Source organism: Callithrix jacchus, chromosome 2, assembly GCF_049354715.1.
Source record: "Callithrix jacchus isolate 240 chromosome 2, calJac240_pri, whole genome shotgun sequence".
NCBI classification, from domain to species: Eukaryota; Metazoa; Chordata; class Mammalia; order Primates; family Cebidae; genus Callithrix; species Callithrix jacchus.
The window spans coordinates 58120567-58139987 of record NC_133503.1 but is presented as its reverse complement, the minus strand read 5'-3'; the positions used below and the strand labels follow the sequence as shown (position 1 = coordinate 58139987).

Here is a 19421-nt window from a genome sequence, read left to right as displayed (position 1 = left end):
AGGAAGGCAGCTCAGCTATCCTAAAGCTTTTTGTTTTTGAAACAAAGGCTCATTCTGTTACCCAGGCTGGAGTGCAGTGGTGCGATCTCGCCTCACCGCAACCTTCACATCCCGGGTTCAAGCAATTCTCCTGCCTCAGCCTCCTAGGTAACTGTGATTACAGGCACCCACCACCATTCCCGGCTAGTTTTTGTATTTTCAGTAGAGACGGGGTTTCACCATGTTGGCCAGGCTGGTCTCGAACCCCTGACCACAGGTGATCCTCCCGCCTCGGCCTCCTAAAGTGCTGGGATAACAGACAGGAGCCACCGCACCCGGCCCTAAAAGTATTTTCAATTTAAACATTTTACACAGGTAATTTTGTATCTCAGTGGCTACTATTACACCACGCGCGTGGGGACCCGTAACGCTCCCTGCTCCGGGACAGCCGCCGCCGCCTCAGTTTCCCCACCGCGCCGCGCCACGCCGGACAGTTCTGTAACACCCGCCATTGTGGCGCCAGGCGGTCCCGGCCCCGGGTCACGTGTCGCCTGCAGCCCCGCCCCGGGTCACGTGTCGCCTGCAACCCCGCTCGGATCACGTGCCGCCAGGCGGCGTGCCCGCCCCCAACTGCGTGCGACTCCTCCCGGGCCACCGTAGAAGGGCGTCGGGCGGAAGCCGGGAGGCGCTGCCGACCGCGCCTGCGACAGCGTCAGCCGTTCGCGGAGCGCCGGCCCGATGGCGGCGGCGGCGGCTATGGCAGAGCAGGAGAGCGCCCGGAATGGCGCCCGCAACCGGGGCGGAGTCCAGCGCGTGGAGGGCAAGCTGCGCGCGAGCGTCGAGAAGGGCGACTACTACGAGGCGCACCAGATGTACCGGACCCTGTTCTTCAGGTACTCGCGCCTGGCCCTCGCCGCGGCCCGGCGCCCGCCCCCGCCGCCTCCCATTGGCCGTGCCGTATCACCCCGCGCCCCCATTGGCCAGCGCCGCTGCCCGTCGCGGGCTGAGCTGGAGCCCCGGGTCGCGGGTCGCCGGTCTGAGGGTTTGGCCTGCTCCTCGTGGGTCTGGCTCTTCCCGGCCGGGCCCCCAGACCCCAGCCCCTCGGCCTCCAACTCCCGCCTCGGCTTCCCTCCCCATCCCCCGCGTCCCTCTCCGGCCTTCCCCCGCGTCCCTCTCCGGCCTTCCCCTACCCCTAGCCTCCACCTGTTCCCTCCTCCGGCCTCCCTGTTTGCTCGGCCGTCCCCCACCTCGGTCTCCACATGTTTCCCCGGGGGCTTCCCCTTTCCCCTCAGTCTCTCTTTCTCCGGGCTCCCCCTTCCCCCTCAGTCTCTCCCCGGGCTCCCTCTGCCCCTCGTCTCTTTCTCCCCGGTCTCCCTCTGCCCCTCTTCCTCTCTCCCTGGCCTCCCCCTGCCCCCCCGTCTCTCCCTCCTCCCCGGGGCTCTCCCCTGCCCCTCCCCCTCCCCCTTTTCTCTCCTCCCCCAGCCTTCCCCTGCCCCTACCTGGTCTCTCTCCCCAGGCCTCTTGCTGCCCTCTTCCCTTTTGGCCACCCTCTCCTGGCCTCCACCCCGTGGGCGTCCCTCACCTCTCCTGTGGCCTTTCCCACTCTGCTTCCTTCCCCCGGGCCTTCACCTGCTTCCCACCCCCTTGCCTCCCTGTCCCAGGCGTCCCCGCCCTCCAGCTGCACCCCCTACCTCCTCCACCCCTTTTGTGACCTCCACCTTTTCCCTCCCCCTGGCCTTCCCAAGCTTTCACCTGTTCCCCCTACCTTCCTCTCTCAGGCCTCCCTGCGCGTCATCCCCCTCCCCGCCCTCTGCCTCCACCTGTTCCCCACTCCCCCACCCTCTGCCTTCCTCCTTCCAGCCTTCAGGTCCTCCAGCTGGGCCCTACATCATGCTCCACAGAGCTCCATAGAAAGTCATTGGCGTTCCTCTCACCGAGAGTCCAGGCTGAATCTGTTTCTCTGTTGTTGCCACCTCTGGACCTGAGCAAGGTGACACCAGCGCAGCCCACCCAGTGCAGCCTGGAGGGCGTGTGGGGGCCGAGCTGACTGTGCTGGGTCAAATGCACGGCCCTCAGGACTGTGACTGGAAGTTCCTGGGCGTTGCCTGGCTTGGTTGATTTTCTTCAGGACTGCTGTCATACACTTACTACTAAAAGTCTCAGTTCTGTGTGTGACATTCTGTAAATTACGCGTATCCCATGATCTCTTATGGTTGAGATCAGGGAACAGTTTGGCCATTCACTAGAAATTGGGTCTGTTTTAAAGATGATATTTCAGAGGATTTAGTCTTTTCCGTGGGGTACCTTTTACTTCTAAACTGCCACAGAATAGTAAATGTTTTGATATTGTAATTAAGGGCAGTTGGTCTGGCCTTTACACAGTTTAGGCCTGGATTTGTTTGGTTTGGTTTTCAGAGTTTTTTTCCTTTTAATAGAGTTGACTTTTTTTTTGAGACAGAGTCTTACTCTGTCCTAGGCTGGAGTACAGTGGCACAATCTCAGCTCACTGCAACCTCCGCCTCCTGGGTTCAATCGATCTCCTTCCTCAGCCTCTCTGGTAGCTGGAATTACGGGCTTACACCACCATACCCAGCTAATTTTTGTATATTTAGTAGAGACGGGGTTTCACCATGTTGGCCAGGCGGGTCTTGAACCCCTGAGCTCATGATCCGGCCCATATTGGCCTCCCAAAGTGTTGGGATTACAGGTGTGAGCCATTGCACCCGGTCAGGCATGACTTTTTAGAGCAGTTTTTGGTTTGCAGCAAAATGGAGCTGAAAGGGCAAAGTGTCCTGAATTCCCCGCCCCCTTGGACAGCCTCCCGCCCCACGGACACCTGTCCCAGAGCAGAGGCCCTCAAGCACCCATCACCCATATCGGGGTTCACACTTGGTATGTGTGAGGACAAGGAGCCCCATCAGAGCATCACACAGCACAGCTTTACTCCCAGAAGAGCCTCTGCTGGGCCTAGCTTTTAAATCCTTTCTTTCCATAGCAAGCACATCGAATCGTAACCTGGAGAACTCTGGAGGTGCTACTTTGGTTATAGTTTGCTAGTTTGTTTGAATTAAGTCACCGTCTGTTGTGCCTGGCCTGTGCCTGGGTAGGCTGGTGGCCTGTGCACAGCGGCGCCAGGGCACTTAACCCAAGCGAAGGTGGGCTCACCAGCCCCAGCCACGGAGGAGATACCATTTCGTTGCTGAAAACATTTGTTTGTGCCAGGAAATGAGAAAAGAGTGTTTGTGTCAGTGGTTGTCAATCTTAGCTGACCTGAATGGGCTGGGATGAGGCCCTGGCGTCCATTTTTAAGGAGTGCCCATGTTGTTTATACAGACCCTCACGTATAGCCAGGGCTGAGACGGTGTGGGTCCCTGACTGTCAGTTCATGAGGAGATATCAGTCCCTGCTCTGAACCTTACATGACCTGAAGGGCAGTCTTGTTTCCAGAACTTTCTATTAACCTCAACATTCTATAAATACACGCCAGCCAGGCTACATCTTGTTTTATTGTTATGTTGTAGATGCTTTTCTTTTTTGAAAACTGAGCTGTTTAATTGGTTTAGAAAGGTTCGCTTTTCTCCTTAGATGGAAACTAATTTTATCTCTGGCAGAAACAAGTCTTTAATGCGAGGCGTTTATAGTGATGCGGTTTTAATGCTGGTTGAATTTGTCACTGAACATTTAGCAACTCCCAAATGGCATGGGTTGTGATGGCACCTTAAACCTGATTGTTCTTCAGGGATCGAGGCAAAAGTGTCAGTAGGTACTAAACGGTGGAACATGAGCCTCCCAGTGGGTAGAGGGCCTGTTACAGATCTGTGTGATGTTCAAGATTCACTCTGGTGCCTGCTATTCCTAGGGATTTGTATGTAAATATTTGTCCAATGATTAACCAGCAACAGTGGATCTCCCCCAAATTAACCAGTGTTTCTTGTTTTAAGCCACTTCACTTATACAGTGATGAGGGATTGGATTGTCAGTTTAGGTCCTCAGTGAAGAGTCCCTGGTCAAGGGTGTATTTCACAGTAAAACAGGCAGTGATGAGCGAGTTCTGTGCCTTTAAGCCTTCTGGACTGCAGGCCCTGCTGGCTGAGTGTGATGTCGTGAGGGTCACCTGGCAGGGGCACAGTGTGGCTTAGTGCAGAAAGCCTGGGCATTGGGGCCACACGCCACCTCTTATGGGGCCCAGGACACGTTACTGAACCTCTCGAGCTTTGGCTTGGAGCCTTTCAAGCCAGAAATGAAGACAGAGTCAGCAGTGGCAGCTGTTACCTCACTGTCACCCACTGAGACACCACCCTTGTCTTTCCAGCATAGAATTACATGTGGATTCCCAGCACTGCTTCAGAGCACTCCATGGGTGTGTCACTTCCAGAGAAGTCACATTCCCCAAGTTAAACTTTTAGTTGTTTTTTTTTTTTTTTTTTTTTTTTTTTTTGAGATGGAGTTTCGCTCTTATTACCCAGGCTGGAGTGCAATGGCACGATGTCGGCTCACCGCAACCTCCGCCTCCTGGGTTCAGGCAATTCTCCTGCCTCAGCCTCCTGAGTAGCTGGGATTACAGGCTCGCGCCACCACACACAGCTAATTTTTTGTATTTTTAGTAGAGTCGGGGTTTCACCATGTTGACCAGGATGGTCTCAATCTTTTGACCGTGTGATCCACCCACCTCAGCCTTTCAAAGTGCTGGGATTACAGGCGTGAGCCACCGCGCTCGGCCAAACTTTTAGTTTTTTGAGACAGAGTCTCGCTCTGTCACCTAGGCTGGAGTGCAGTAGTACAATCTCCACTCACTGCAGCCTCCGCCGTCTCCTGGGTTCAAGCAATTCTTGTGCCTCAGCCTCATGAGTAGCTGGGACTAAAGGCACCCGCCACCATGCCTGGCCAATTTTTGTGTTTATTGTAGACACTGGGTTTCACCATGTTGGCCAGGCTGGTCTGGAACTCCTGACCTCAGGTGATCCACCCGCCTTGGCCTCCCAAAGTGCTAGGATTATAGGCATGAGCCACTGGCCTCGTAAGTGCTGGGATTACAGGTGGGAGGCATAGCACCGGGCCATTTTTAAAAATGTTCTTCTGTCAACAAACATATATAATTGGATATTTACATTGAAATATTTATGGTGAGGTCTGACATGAGTGAACTGTGAGCAGTCAAGACATTGAAGATACCCACGGCCCTGCAGGGCTCTTGCCTGCCCTGCGACCGGGCCTCCTCACCCTCCCCTTAGCACCCACACATCTGCGGGCTGCACGTAGGTGAGGTGGCGTTTCCTGGAGTTTAACACATGTGGAATCACAGAATGCTTGAACTCACTCACCACGGTGGCCAGGACCATCCTCCAGGAGTGTCTGCAGGTCCTTGTGTTGCTGAGTGGTTTCCCTTTGTGTCTCTAGCACTATTCGTTTATCCCTCAGCTGTCGGATAAATTTATCAGAAGATACTCTGTTGATTTATTTTTAAATATTCTGACATCGTTACCTAGGTAAACTCGTGACTCGGGTTTGGTGTACAGATGATTTCAGCACCGGGTACTAAGCATCAGTACATGGCAGTTTTGTTAAAAAAATTTTCTGAGCCTCCCAGTGTGTGTTGCTGCCCTCCTTCTGTCCCTGCGTTCTCATCATTTAACTCTCACTTAGAAGTGAGGACACGTAGTATGGGGTTTCTGTTCCTGCGTTAGTTTGCTGAGGATAATGGCCTCCAGCTCCCTCCAGTTTCCTGCAGAGGGCGTGCTTTCGTTTTTTCTGGCTCCATAGTATTCCACGGTATAGATCTACCACATTTTCTGTATCCATCTGCTGCTGACAAGCCCCCATGTTGTTTCTATGTCTGTGCTGTTGTGAGTGGTGCTGCAGTGAACATTTGAGTGCATGCATCTTTATGGTAGAACCATTTAGAGTCCTCTGAGTAGATAGCCAGGAATGGGACTGCTAAGTTGAATGGTAGTTCCATTTCTAGTTCTTTGAAGAATTGCCACATTGCTTTCCACGACGGTTGTACTAATTTACACTCCCACCAACAGTGTATACATGTTCCCAAGAGGTACTGTTTTAGCTCACAGCCATAGTTTAAGGTGAAGGAGAGGGAAGGAATTGGACAGCCCAGCACTTTGGTGTCCCGGGGTATGTGTCCCGCAGAAGGTGGACAGCAGTTCCTGATTGCCTGGCTATGCTAGAGAATGGCTGACCTTGTCCCGTGGATGGCGCTCGTCATGGTCATCACTTGGTCTCTCCAGACTTCTGTCTGCTGGAATGAGGCGTCAGCTCCCAGGCCGATTGGATGATTAGTGCGCTTCAGAACCACTGTCTAGGCCTGGAGGGGCCTCAGTCTTGGCTGCAGTATTTGTAGATCCGCTTTTAGAAATTTGATGTGCCTGAGACCATAGTCTGGGAGGCAGTGACCTGCAGCAGCCACCCACCTGTCGTCTGCCCTCACCATGGTGGGTCTGGGTCCTCCTGCCACATGGTTCCTCCTGCAATGTGTTTGAATGATTTTTTTATTTCGGCCCCTGACCTTCTATCTCTTCAGTCAGCTAAAGAGATTTTAAAAGAAAATGGTAGTGTGTACTGTGCACACCTTAGCCCAGGGCTGAGGAGGAGCGTCTTGTGAAGGAGCTAATGCTTGCGGGCTCAGGTCCCCTCTCAGAGGGACTCTTGCCAGAGCAGAGCAGGCCTCAGCCCTTCCTGAAGAAGGCCCCAGCCAGCCCCCTCATCAGGGTGTGGGAGCGCTTTAGTTCACAATGGTCGGCGCAGGGTTCCTTGTGAAATCTGCATTGGCTCCCTGTCCCGAGGCACCTGTGTGTGTCTTCAGTACTTTGTCTTCCTCCTCCGTGCGTCCCTGACCAATGAACATACGAGCCAGCTTCCCTCTGGTGAAAGCGAAGGGCGGGATTCATCCCATGAGCTCGGCCTTTCTTCATTTGACACCAACATTTCTGTCACTAGTTCTGATGCTTACCTTCCTGTGTTCTACTTTTTAATGTTTTTGTAAGAGAAGAGCAAAGTCAGCTAGATTATTTGCCCAGACCCCTTGCTCTGTGGATACAGATGCTTTGGCTGGCAGAGAGTACCACCGCTCACTGGCTCTCAAAGGCTCTGTCAGCAGGCGGAAGCCATTTCCCTATATGGAGGATGCATCTGGGTGTCCACACTGCATGGCCAACAGTGCACAGCGTGCTGAGCCGAGCCAGGAGAATGGCGGGAGAAAGCCCAGCTATGCCCAACTGCCCTCCAGTCTCCTCGGCCTTAGGCCTGAGAGGGCACCCATCCGGCTTAGTCACCAGGAAACCAGAGTCCTTCACACCTTCTGGAATTCTCCAGTGTCGGAGGAAGCTGTCCATGTTCAGAGCCACCTTAGATGGTTTGCCCGTCATTGGCATTCCTGGACCTGGAATTGGGCAGCCCCAGCCAGGGCGGTGGCTACCATGTGCCCAGAAGTCCCCCTCCTGTCCTTCCTTCCTCGCCTAGCTCACAGCTACCCTTGGATGAAGGGAGCCGGCCACAAGGTGCAGTCCAGGCTGGGCCGGAGGCCGTGACCATCGGCAATGCCCCCAGAGCCAGGGTCCTTGTGCAGGAATGTGGGTTACTGCCTTCCAGGGAGTTCTTCATCTGGCTTCTAACAGGTCACCTCTTGCTCTACCTCAAATAGAAGCATGTAGAACACTGTGGTATTGGCATAAGCAGAAGCTGATGTGGTGCTTGCTCAGGGTCGCTGTGTGTAGCTCTGCCTGTGGCCCTGCCGGCGGCAGTGTGAGGCCAGCTGTGTGTGGAGCTTGTTTTTCCAGAGTGCCCTGTGCGGGCGGCTCCCGGCCTCCTCTTCGAGTCAGTCATGGCCATGCAGGACTGGAACCGGGCTAGCAGGTCACAGAGTCAGCAGCCCTGTCACGCCTCTGAACTGCTGTGGTCTCAGGGTGGGTCTCCATCTAGAACCTTCACAGTCCAGTGGCCTGTGGGCTGACGCGGGTGGGAGGCTTTCTCTCTGGGGTTCAGGCCTTTCCCTCCTGCTGCCCTGCCTCTGTGCAGCCCAATGGGGTCCCCTGTGGGGGAGGCCTGGGTGTGGCAGTGCTGGCTGTGTTTGGGATCCCTGGCTGTGGTGCCTTCTGAAGAGGAACCCTTTCCTGTGGTTAACTCAGCAGCCAGCCCACCCTGGCGACACCAAGGTCGTATTCCAGCCCTCAGCAGCGTAGCTATGTCTCTTTATCGCCTGCACTGCAAGTTTTTCTTTTTTTTGAGTTGGTGTCTCACTCTATCATCCAGGCTGGAGTGGAATGTTGCAAACATGGCTCACAGCAGCCTCAACCACCTGGCCTCAAGCAGTCCTCCCATCTCAGCCTACCCAGTAGCTGGGACAACAGGTGCATTTCACTACGCCCAGCTAATTTTTGTGTTTTTTTGTAGAGACATGGTCTTGCTATGTTGCCCAGGCCAGTCTCAAACTCATGGGCTCAAGCAATCCTCTCACCTCAGCCTCCCTAAGTGCTGAGATTACAGGTGTGAGCCACCATGCCTGGTCTGCACTGCTGTTTACTTAATATTTTTCTTTAACTCGATTTTTTGTTGTTGTTTTGAGACAGAGTCTCGCTCTTGTCGCCCACTCTGGAGTCTAGTGGTGTGATCTCGGCACACTACAACTTCCACCTCCTATGTTCTAGCAGTTCTTCTGCCTCAGCCTCCCGAGTAGCTGGGATTACAGGCACCTGCCGCCACGCCGAGCTAATCTTCTGTATTTTAGTACAGTTGGGATTTCACCATGTTGCCCAGGCCAGTCTCGAACTCCTGAGCTCAGGCAATCCGCCTGCCTCGGCCTCCCAAAATGCTGGGATTACAGGCGTGAGCCACTGCCCCTGGCCTTTAACTGGGTTTATTGTTAAACGTGGCTTTGTCCAAGGGCGTTTGGCTTGCAGGCACAGAGCTGATTAACTGATTATGTGTTTTTTGATAATAAGGTGGTGATGATTAAGAGAAAATGTAGCCAGTTAAATAAGGCTTCCTGGGTGACACCACTGGACCTGTGAGGTGCGGCACATCCCAGCAGAGGCCACCTCCTGCCCTCCACGCCTGCTGTTCTTGCAGATGGGGGCTCTGCTGCTCAGAGCAACACGGCCATGTCAGCTTCTCTCCGCATTGTCTGTGGCACGCTGGTTTCCCCCACCCCCACGCCTCTCACTGCCCTGTGCCTGTCTCTGTGCAGCCCGAAAAGCCCCAGCTTTCTTTGCCGACTATGCTCTGGGAGTGAGGAAGTGATGCGGGGCGAGCGTGTTGCAGCAGTGCACCCCAGACCCTTCCCTCCTGTGGGAGGAGGAGTGCAGCATGCAGAGGGGGAGAGGGCAGGGACACTGGCCCTGTGGGGAAAGAAGGTGCTGTCACAGCCTGTACTATCCCCACTGGGACCCTAGCCTGGAGCCCCCCATCCTGTGGCCCCTGCCTGTGGCCCCTCAGCTCTCAGGTGGCCACGGGCCCATCCCCTGCTCCTTCCCGGCACTCCTGGCCTATTCCTATTTGGACTCAGATGGGTTCTTAGCATCCAGAGGATTCCCACGCAGCCATGGTCAGCAGGGCACCCAGGACAGACCCCACTCCCCCAACTCCATGCAGCATCTGGGCCTTGGGAGCGGCTGCCTTCCTCTTGGTGAAAGGTGCCTGTGTGTATGGGGAGCACCCGCTTTTATGATACTGCCCGTTCCTGGGCACCTTGTCTTTAGCTTCTGACCTGAAGATGAGCACAGGTTCGCGATGGTGAGGGCGTGTGGGTGCAGCTCACGATCTTCTCTGTGGCAGGTACATGTCCCAGAGCAAGCATGCGGAGGCACGGGAGCTCATGTACTCAGGAGCTCTGCTGTTCTTCAGCCACGGCCAGGTAAAGACCAGGAGCAAGACCACGACCACAGTCTTGCTCCCTCCTGCGTCCCTTCCTGCTCCTGGCAGGCGAGTTGAGGTGGGAATGACATGGGAGAAGCCTGATGGGCTGCCCCGGGCCGTGGCCACTGGGGATGCAGGTGGCGGGGGGCCCAGAGTCCCCAGCCTCGGCTGCTCCACTCGCAGGCTGGGGCTCTGTGCTGCGTTTGTGCATGATGGGGCTGAGTGGGCATTGTTTTGGTGTAAATGGCCCTGTCCCTTTTCATTTGATCCTCGGCCAGGAGTTCTCCGTTTTTCAGCGGCATTGCCAAGGGATGTGGTGCTCAGAATAGACTCCTCAGCCCTGGCTGCGCTCTGGCTTCTGTGCGCACTCTGGCTTCTGCTGGAAACCCAGCCTTGTCTTTTCTGTCCTGAACAGGTCAGAGCTTTGTGCTTGATTTTGGTGTGTTTCTCTGTTTTGTAGCAAAACAGCGCTGCAGACTTGTCCATGCTGGTCCTGGAGTCCCTGGAGAAGGCAGAAGTGGAGGTGGCCGATGAGCTGCTAGGTGAGCATCTGGCCTTCACCCGCGGGCCCTATGACAGTGGCCCCAATACACCCCTACCTGGGCCTCTGCGCTGCGTTTTTCTGTGTGCTCTGGGCTAACTCTGCTGCAGAGGCGATTCCCACCTGGTCCCAGTGAGCCAGGTCCCCTGGCTGCCCCTGGCCCAAGCATACTGCAGGCTGAGCAGCACTTGCTGTGACTTGTAGGCAAGGCATGACCTGGATCCTGTGCTCTGCACCGTGCCAACTGACAGTGGCCTCGCCGCCAGCCGGCAAGGTGGGGCACCATTTTGTCCAGGGATTTGGCTTGTTGGCCTGTCCCATCGGGTGAGTGTGCAGTCGGCAAAGCCCTTCTGTGAGCTGCCTGGGTCTGAGTCCCACTCCTGGTCTCTGCTGTTCTAGGAGAGGCCCTTGGGTCAGAGCCAGGTACCCAGAGCGGCCACAGCTGTTTCTGGGCTCCAGCTCCCCATGGAGCCTTCCCAAGCCCCTGCCTCTGCCAAGATGTCCATCCTTCCTCACCATGCTCTGGGACACATGGCACTGGCACTGCAGTGGGCAAGTTGGTGGGGTGGCCCACAGGTCACTCAGGGATGCCACCAGCTTCCTCTTCCTGTTAAGTAGTTGCATATCGAAATCCACTTCTGTAAGGCATGTGGTCCAGAGAGCCAGAGTTGCCGTGCGTTCCTCTGATGAGGGTCTATGCTATTTGCAGAAAATCTGGCTAAAGTGTTCAGCCTGATGGACCCCAACTCTCCTGAGCGCGTGGCCTTCGTGTCCAGAGCCCTGAAGTGGTCCAGCGGAGGCTCCGGGAAGCTGGGCCACCCCCGGCTACACCAGCTGCTGGCTCTCACCCTGTGGAAAGGTAGGCCTGGGGACTGAGCAGGCGGGGGTGCCACTGTGCTCTCATGGTGTTGATTTGCGCTGTGTATTCCAGTCCGTCGGGGTTGCCCACCAGGGTGGTCGGGGTTTCACCCTGTGGTCACGTGGGCCTCTCCAGGCCTTCCCATGGGACGCTGTGACCCTCAGGGAGGCAGCCACACCCTCACAGGGCCTATGTGTGCTGCTGCACGGATCTCATCATCTGATGAGGCCTCTGGGAGATTCATCTCCTCGTGGGATCTGGCTGTCTGCAGTGTTCTTACTGCTGGTGCTCTTAGTTCCACATCTGCAACTCTGAGGCAGGAGTGGTTATGGGTGAATGCTCATTGAGTGAGTGGAATGAGGTTCTTGTGGGGGTTTAGAAGTGTCCTCCGCAGAGCATTCCCTGGGAAACAGGGTTGCAAGTGGCCCCAGTACCGTGAGACAGTTTTCTTCCACTGTCAGCAGGCCTGCTCAGGTCTGCATGTGCCTGGGCTTGGCAGGTGGGGAGGTGGCACCCAGGGCAGCCCCCGAGATGGAAGCTCTAGGAACTTGGAGGTCTAAGCTGAAGGCCTTTGCTCTAGAGGTCAGGGCCGCTGAGCTTTGAACAGCTCCTCCTGGACATGGCTGTTCTACCTGGCATGGTGGCAGCTGCATGAGGGCTTGTGCTCTGCCCATGTCAGCAGCCTTGCAGTGCACACCTGTCCCACCTCATCCCTGGTCACACAGGTTCCACCTGGGGTGAACAGGAGGCTCATCACCCTTGGGCTCCTGGCAGGCATATTAGACCTTCTCCCCCACGTGACAGGAAGGGGAAGTGAGCAGATCCAGGTAGAGTTTGGAGACCACAGAGTTCAGGGAGGCTCGTCTCAGAGCCTGGCGAACCTGCCCCTCGCTGTGTGCCAAGCAGAGGGGCAGCCACAGGGATATGAGCTGGTGCCTGCCTCGCCTCAGTCTCCCCGTGGTTACCTCCTTCCTAGAAGGGGCTGGCGCAGGTCGGTGCCTCATGGCCCCTGGAGTGCACCTGCTGCTACTTCCCCTGGCCTCTGCCGACAGCCAGCCTCCCATGCACCACCTGTGCCCCGGCCAGCACGCCTCCACACGAACATGGCTGCAGGCAACCCTACTCAGTCCTGCGTGGTGAGCCGCTGCTCTGTGTGGGCCCCGATGCCAGGTTGGGGAGTGAGGAGCTGTCCCCTTACCTACCTGGGAGTGTCGCCTGCCTTTGGGATGAATTAGGGACAATTGCGTCAACAGTGTGGCTGCCCTCGCTACTCCTTTGCATGGGCCCTGTGGGCAGAACCAGGCAGTGAGTGAGTGGATAGGGTGGGTGGCACCCATGCTCAGTGTCCAGGAGACCTGCATGGCAGCTCCTAAGACAGGCACAAGCAATAGTAAGGAGGGACATATGTGTCTGTTAGGATCCCTGCCCACCATGGGGTAGGTAGGGGCTGTCTGGGGCACGTGTGGGAGGGCTGTGCTCAGCGCCTCTGCCGAGATCCCCCCTGAAGAGGAGCCCTGGCTGCCTCCCACTGGGGTGGGTGCAGGCCCAGGTCCCCGACACCATGACGGTGCTGTGGGGCATTGCCAGACCTCACCCTGGGAGCCCAGGCCTTGTCCACGCTGAGGTGGCTGCTTATGGCCTCTGCTGTCCTGAACACAGACTCCTTGCAGGACCTGTGGGCTCGACCTTCCTTGGTACTTTTCTCCTGGGGAAGAAATAACGCCCACAGGTAAAGGCTTGGGGATGCAGGGAGACAACAGGAGAGAAAGCAAAGTGACGGTGATGCTGGCAGCCACACAGGCAGCAGGAGGGGCCTGGAGGCTGCTGTCGGTAAAGGGCGCCATAGGTGGAAGGGGTGGGGCATGCTGGCAGCCACACAGGCAGCAGGAGGGGCCTGGAGGCTGCTGTCGGTAAAGGGCGCCATAGGTGGAAGGGGTGGGGCCTGGAGTGTGCTGCAGAGATGTGCACCGTGGGAAGGGCGGGGCTCCCGAGGCAGGAGAGGGGCCTAGAGTGTGCTGCAGAGATGTATACTGTGGGAAGGGCGGGGCTCCCTAGGCAGAGGAGGGGCCTGGAGTGTGCTGTGGAGTTGTGTACCACGGGAAGGGCGGGGCTCCCGAGGCAGGTGAGGGGCCTGGGAGTGAGTGTGAGCTGGTGTTAGGGTGGGCCTGGGAGTGGAGTGAGTGTGAGGAGGTGTTAGGATGGGCCTGGGAGTAGAGTGTGAGCAGGTGTTAGGGTGGGGCCTGGGAGTGGAGTGTGAGTAGGTATTAGGGTGGGCCTGGGAGTGGAGTAGAGTGTGAGCAGGTGTTAGGGTGGGCCTGGGAGTAGAGTGTGAGCAGGTGTTAGGGTGGGGCCTGGGAGTGGAGTGTGAGTAGGTATTAGGGTGGGCCTGGGAGTGGAGTAGAGTGTGAGCAGGTGTTAGGGTGGGCCTGGGAGTGGAGTGAGTAGGAGCAGGTGTTAGGGTTGGCCTCAGAGTGGAGTGAGTGTGACCAGGTGTTAGGGTGGGCCTGGGAGTGGAGTGAGTGTGAGCAGGTGTTAGGGTGGGCTAGGGAGTGGAGTGTGAGCACGTGTTAGAATGGGGCCTGGAAGTGGAGTGTGAGCAGGTGTTAGGGTGGACCTGGGAGTGGAGTGTGAGCAGGTGTTAGGATGGGGCCTGGGAGTGGAGTGAGTGTGAGCAGGTGTTAAGGTGGGGCCGGGGAGTGGAGTGAGTGTGTATGAGATGGTGTGGGTTGAGATGGTCATTGGATCAGTGTGGTGTGAAGATCAGGCTGCTTTTTGCTGTTCATGTAGATTCTAAGTGCACTGGCCTGGGCTCTGATTACGTTGCTCCCTGTACGTTTCCTCTGGTAGGTGAGAAGGGTTACACGGTGACACTCTGTCATTGCTCATCACTATGTGCACGTTAATGTGGTTGGATTTGACAGCTCTGGGAGCTTGGAGAAAGAAGGTGCTGTGTGGCTGCGTGGCTGCTTGGCTGCGTGGCTTTCGCTCTTCGCTGTTTTTGTTATTTGGTGGTGTGTGGGGTGTGGACTGGCTGAGTCCCTGTGGTGGCACCTCTGCCTACGGGGCTCTCCATGGGCTCTTCTCATGGGCAGGTGGGATAGAATTAACATGGATGCATCTTTCCCCATCTCCTGTGCTATATTATATTCATGAAGCATATTTGAGTTTTTCTGTCTTTTCTTTGCAGAACAAAACTATTGTGAGTCACGGTATCATTTTCTGCACTCAGCGGACGGGGAGGGCTGTGCCAACATGCTGGTGGAGTACTCCACATCCCGGGGCTTCCGCAGCGAGGTGGACATGTTTGTGGCCCAGGCCGTGCTACAGTAGGTGTCGGATGGCTCTACGGGTTCTGGCTTCCCTTGCTGCCTTGTCCCCGGCCCGAGCCGTGGTGCAGCGTAAACTGAGTTCACTCCGGGCAGAACCTGCAGTGCACGTGTCAGCCAGAGTGACTCATGAATTTTAATAAGTTTTATGAAGTTTAAGAAGTATTTTGGAATCTCCCCCTTTTCTGCGGTGCACCTCTCACCTGCTGCCGGGAGGCCCTGTAACCTCTGCTCTATTCCGGCCGGCCTCAGCCTGTGAACTGTGGGAATGCACTCCCAGTTCTTAGAATTGTCAGTGAGTCATCTACCCTGCAGCCCTCCCGCCAGCACACTGGGGCATCCTGCAGGCTGAGCTTGGGCACTCGCTTCCTTTCTCATGAAAGCCTTATGTGTGCCCAAGTCCATTTCTTCCACAAAACAAATGTGAATTTCTAGGCGGGCGTTGGGGTAGGACTGGCTTTGTGGATTTGATGTGGGATTTGGGGACAGTCATCCTCTGACCTCAGTGCTGCCCACTGCTGAGCTCTCCCAGGAGGGCGTCCGTGACTTAAATGAAAAGCTGGGTCAAACCCAGAGCTCACTGGCTCTGCACTGCGTAGATGTGTTCTCTGGATTGATGGTAGCCCGCCCCTGGGCCACTGAGCCCTCTCTGTAGGCCCTCCTCAAACTGGAGCCAGGGTCTGCGTAGCACCCGCCAGCTGCTGGGCTGTGGCCAAGTGTTCTGGTGTGGGCCATCATCTGATGGGTGCGGGCAACGGGGGAGAGAAGAGCTCACTCAGTGCATTATTCAGATGGGGCTCAAGCTGGGTTCTGGCTCCGGAGCCTTATGACCTTCTCAAGCTTCATTCTCTTCACCTATAAATTGCTGGCCTCCCCAGGATCCCCTGCTTGTGAGAGCGACACGCATGAAGCACTGGGTCCCTCCATGCTGGGGGCTGTGAGACCCGTGGGTGTGTGAGCTTGGGAAGGACCAGGGCATGTCAGAGGCTGGTGCCTGCGCGGGTGGAAAATGTGTCCTCCAGCCTTTCCTCCACCAGCATGTTCTCATTTCCAGGTTTCTGTGTTTAAAAAACAAAAGTAGTGCATCTGTGGTCTTCACGACGTACACCCAGAAGCACCCGTCCATCGAGGATGGGCCTCCGTTCGTGGAGCCGCTGCTCAACTTCATCTGGTTCCTGCTGCTGGCTGTGGATGGGTGCGTCTCAGTATTCTGGGGGTGTACGTTGTATGTCGATGTGGTGGCGTGGGTAGCTGGGGGGGTGTGTGCACGCAGGTGTTGGGTGTCAATGTGATGAGTGCAGATGTTGATGTGTGGGGGTGGGTGGGTATAGCTGTGGCATGGGTAGTTGTGTGGGGGGTGTGTGTTGTAGACTTGGTGGTGTAGGTAGCTGTGGGTGTGTGTAGGTGTGTTGGTTGTAACATGGTGTAGGTAGCTGTGTGGGTGTGTGTAGGTGTGCTGGTTGTAGACATGGCGTAGGTAGCTGTGTGGGTTGGTGTGAGTGTGCTGGTTGTAGACGTGGTGTAGGTAGCTGTGTGGGTGTGTGTAGGTGTGCTGGTTGTAGACATGGCATAGGTAGCTGAGTGGGTGTAGGTATGCTGGTTGTAGACATGGCGTAGGTAGCAGCGGTTGGGTGTATATGTGCTGGTTGTAGACATGGCATAGGTAGCTGAGTGGGTGTAGGTATGCTGGTTGTAGACATGGCGTAGGTAGATGTGTGTTGGTTGTAGACATGGCATAGGTAGCTGTGTGGGTGTAGGTATGCTGGTTGTAGACATGGCGTAGGTAGCTGTGTGGGTGTGTAGCTGTGTTGGTTGTAGACATGGCATAGGTAGCTGTGTGGGTGTAGGTGCGCTGGTTGTAGACATGGCATAGGTAGCTGAGTGGGTGTAGGTATGCTGGTTGTAGACATGGTGTAGGTAGCTGTGGGTGTGTAGCTGTGTTGGTTGTAGACATGGCATAGGTAGCTGTGGGTGTGTGTAGGTGTGTTGGTTGTAGACGCGTAGGTAGCTGTGGGTGTATAGGTGTGTTGGTTGTAGACGTGGAGTAGGTAGCTGTGGTTGTGTGTAGGTGTGCTGGTTGTAGACATGGCGTAGGTAGCTGTGTGGGTGTGTGTAGGTGTGCTGGTTGTAGACTTGGTGTAGGTAGCTGGGTGTGTGTAGGTGTGTTGGTTATAGACATGGCAGTGTAGGTAGCTGTGGGTATGTGCAGATGAGTGTTTTAGGTATAGACTTGGTGGCATGGGTTGCTGTGTGGGTGTTGGTTGTAGGCGTGGCATGGGTAACTGTGTGGGTGTGTCCAGATGAGTGTTGGGTGTAGGCATGGTAGCATGTGCAGGGGTGTGTGTGCAGGTGCGTGTTGCCATCTTCTATGGGTGTAGGCGCAGTGGTGTTACAGGTGTGTGTGTGGGTGTTGGGTGTAGACGCAGTGGTGGTGTAGGTGTGTATGTGTAGGTAAGTGTTGGGTGTAGATGTGGCAATGTGTGTAGGTGTGTGCGCAGGTGTGTGTGGCCCTCTCCTGCTCCCCCAGCATCTCCCTATGTCCCTGTGTCCCAGCGGAAAGCTGACGGTGTTCACCGTGTTATGTGAGCAGTACCAGCCATCCCTCCGGCGGGACCCGATGTACAACGAGGTGAGGGCTGGGACTGGAATGGGGAGGGGCCCTCAAGGCTGCACTGCCCTAGCTGGGACCCCACAGCCTGGGTCCGCCCTCTCCTGAACCTGCTGCCCATGCCTTGCAGTACCTCGACCGCATAGGACAGCTGTTCTTCGGTGTCCCGCCCAAGCAGACATCTTCCTACGGAGGCCTGCTCGGTAAGCTGAGGTGCCCTCGCCACTCCCACTGCAACCCTGGGTCAGTGTGGGGTCCTCTGCAGTCCTTCACGTAGCAGTGGTTCTTTGCTCTTTTCAATGTTTCTCAGTTTCCTTTTGTTAGTAGGAAATTATATTTCAGAGTTGAATCCTAGCTCAGTGCCTCCCAGCCCCGTCTCTGCTCCAGAGCTCCCCGCCCCTGAGGTTTCTCACACTTCCTGGTAGGGGTCGATTTGTGGGGCTGGCTGTGTGCTCAGAGAAACATCTGACTTGTCCGGTTTCCAGCAGTTTGGTTTCCGGAGACTTTTGAACTCTGGCTTTGTATGTACAGAGTGGTTGTTCATTGGATGAAAATCAGGTGACAGTGACCACAGTTGGCCCCTGTGAGCAGCCGTTGAAGGCTTGGCTCATCCAGTTTATTAGTAGGTCGCTGTAAGGGTGTGTGGCACATGTGCTCTACGGCAGCACTTCTCTGTTGAAAAGTATACATGAGGTCGTGTTAGTAGCTCTCTAGGGCCCTCCGTGGCTTCTGTTGGAGGATGTGGAGGGCATCTCTGTAGGCCCACATCGCCACTCCACAGCCCCATTGGTGGATGTGGAAGGTGGTTCTATGGACTCTCCCCCTTCCTGTGGCTGCTCCGTGGACATGGAGGGTGGTTCTGTGGATACCCCCATGGCTTCTCCATGTTTGAGTATTTCTTTGTGGTCATCGGTTCCCTGTCCTCGGGTTCACGGGCCACATACAGTAGTGTTGTGAGACTTTTTACATGTCGCTTGGGATGCCTGTTGAGGCATCTGTGGGAGGAGGGGTTCGGGGGCCGGCAGGAGGCTGCCTAGGCCTGACCGCCATGCTGTCCTTCCTTCCAGGGAACCTTCTGAGCAGCCTTATGGGCTCCTCAGAGCAGGAGGAGGGGGAGGAGAGCCCCAGCGACGGCAGCCCCATCGAGCTGGACTGAATTGGCCGGGCCACGTGGAGACACCATGGTCAACGGCGGCTCGAGGGACATTTCGGAGGCGAGTCCTGGGTGGCTCCTGGCCCCAGGGGCTCCTGGCCTTGAGGCTGGCAGTGGCCGCGTGCTGGCGCGTGTCTGTTTGTGGCACGTCTGGTTTGTGCGGCGGCTCAGGGTGGCGCGGCTGCCGGTTGCTATGCTGCTGGGACCCAAGAGTGGGGCTTTGCCCCTGCTGGCCGCCGCGTCCCCCGAGATTGACCCACAATAAAGCACAGGCCTTACGCGGCGTCCCCTCTCCCACTCCTTTGTTCTGGGTCCTTTCGGGGGGGCTGAGGGGCAGCACAGGAGGCCCGTCCTCAGGGACCTGGCACATCACTCTCCTTGCTTGGCGTCCAGAGCAGCTGTTGTCGCCAAAGCAAGTGCTGGCCCTCACACGTGAGAACCCAGCTGGGCCCTGCGTGGTCTGCAGATGCGTGCGGCTGTTTCTGAACACAGGTCACTCTGCAGTCACAGCGAACTGGTCCCCATCGCAGACGGAGCGCATGTGCCCTGCACCACATCCTCACACTCGGTGAAGGGACGGCCCACGTGGCATCCCGTAGCTGCATCCTGCTGGTCTCTGTGAGAGCCATGCTGCTGTGCTGGAAATTCCGCTTTAAAAAGGGATACCATGGGACTCTGCCCATCTCTTTCATAATGCAATATTTATTTGTATTGGGTGATTGATTCCTTTGACCTAACGTTTTAGGTTTTAACCAAATAACCAGTCCAGGAGTGAGCAGCTCTGTTCTTGATGCTTTTCCAGATGTTGCCAGAACAATGACAAAAGGGGAGACGCTCTATTTTTTCATGATTCAATGACAGTTGTAGATTGATATGTAGTTGTGCATGGAAACGGGAAACTCACAGCTTTATTTACTGTAAAGCGGAATTTGAGGAAGGCTTGTGTGAACCGTTGCGCATAAATAAACCCTTTCTACCGGGCTGTGCGACGCCATTCCTTTCTCGGGCACCCACCGTGGGTGTGGGGGCCTCTGCACTCGGCTGTGCCTGGGAGCCCCCAGAGAAGGCATGCCCTGTGGCCAGACTGCCCGTGT

General features: G+C 56.1%; 1 protein-coding gene across 2 annotated transcripts; it reads left to right on the top strand.

The window, feature by feature from the left end:
- The first annotated feature begins 659 nt into the window (after positions 1-659).
- Positions 660-19309, top strand: GET4 (guided entry of tail-anchored proteins factor 4). 2 transcript variants are annotated; one of them, XM_035290176.3, is made up of 10 exons: positions 980-1037; positions 1840-1969; positions 9760-9838; positions 10301-10382; positions 11091-11240; positions 14428-14566; positions 15621-15761; positions 17120-17195; positions 17305-17377; positions 18242-19309. In XM_035290176.3, exons 3-10 carry the CDS (start codon positions 9764-9766, stop codon positions 18328-18330), a joined length of 825 nt encoding a protein of 274 aa, XP_035146067.1. In that variant the 5' UTR covers positions 980-1037; positions 1840-1969; positions 9760-9763; the 3' UTR covers positions 18331-19309. The 2 variants fall into 2 exon arrangements, with proteins under 2 accessions (XP_035146059.3, XP_035146067.1); XM_035290168.3 differs by lacking the exons at positions 980-1037; positions 1840-1969 and adding an exon at positions 660-872.
- The last annotated feature ends 112 nt before the right edge of the window (positions 19310-19421 follow it).

Excerpts from the sequence above, each read along its gene's own strand:
- GET4 (XM_035290168.3), top strand. The coding sequence starts at position 718 with ATGGCGGCGGCGGCGGCTATGGCAGAGCAGGAGAGCGCCCGGAATGGC. Across the intron at positions 10,383-11,090 it reads GGTGGCCGATGAGCTGCTAG|AAAATCTGGCTAAAGTGTTC; the intron begins GTGAGCATCTGG and ends TGCTATTTGCAG. Across the intron at positions 15,762-17,119 it reads CTGCTGCTGGCTGTGGATGG|CGGAAAGCTGACGGTGTTCA; the intron begins GTGCGTCTCAGT and ends CCTGTGTCCCAG.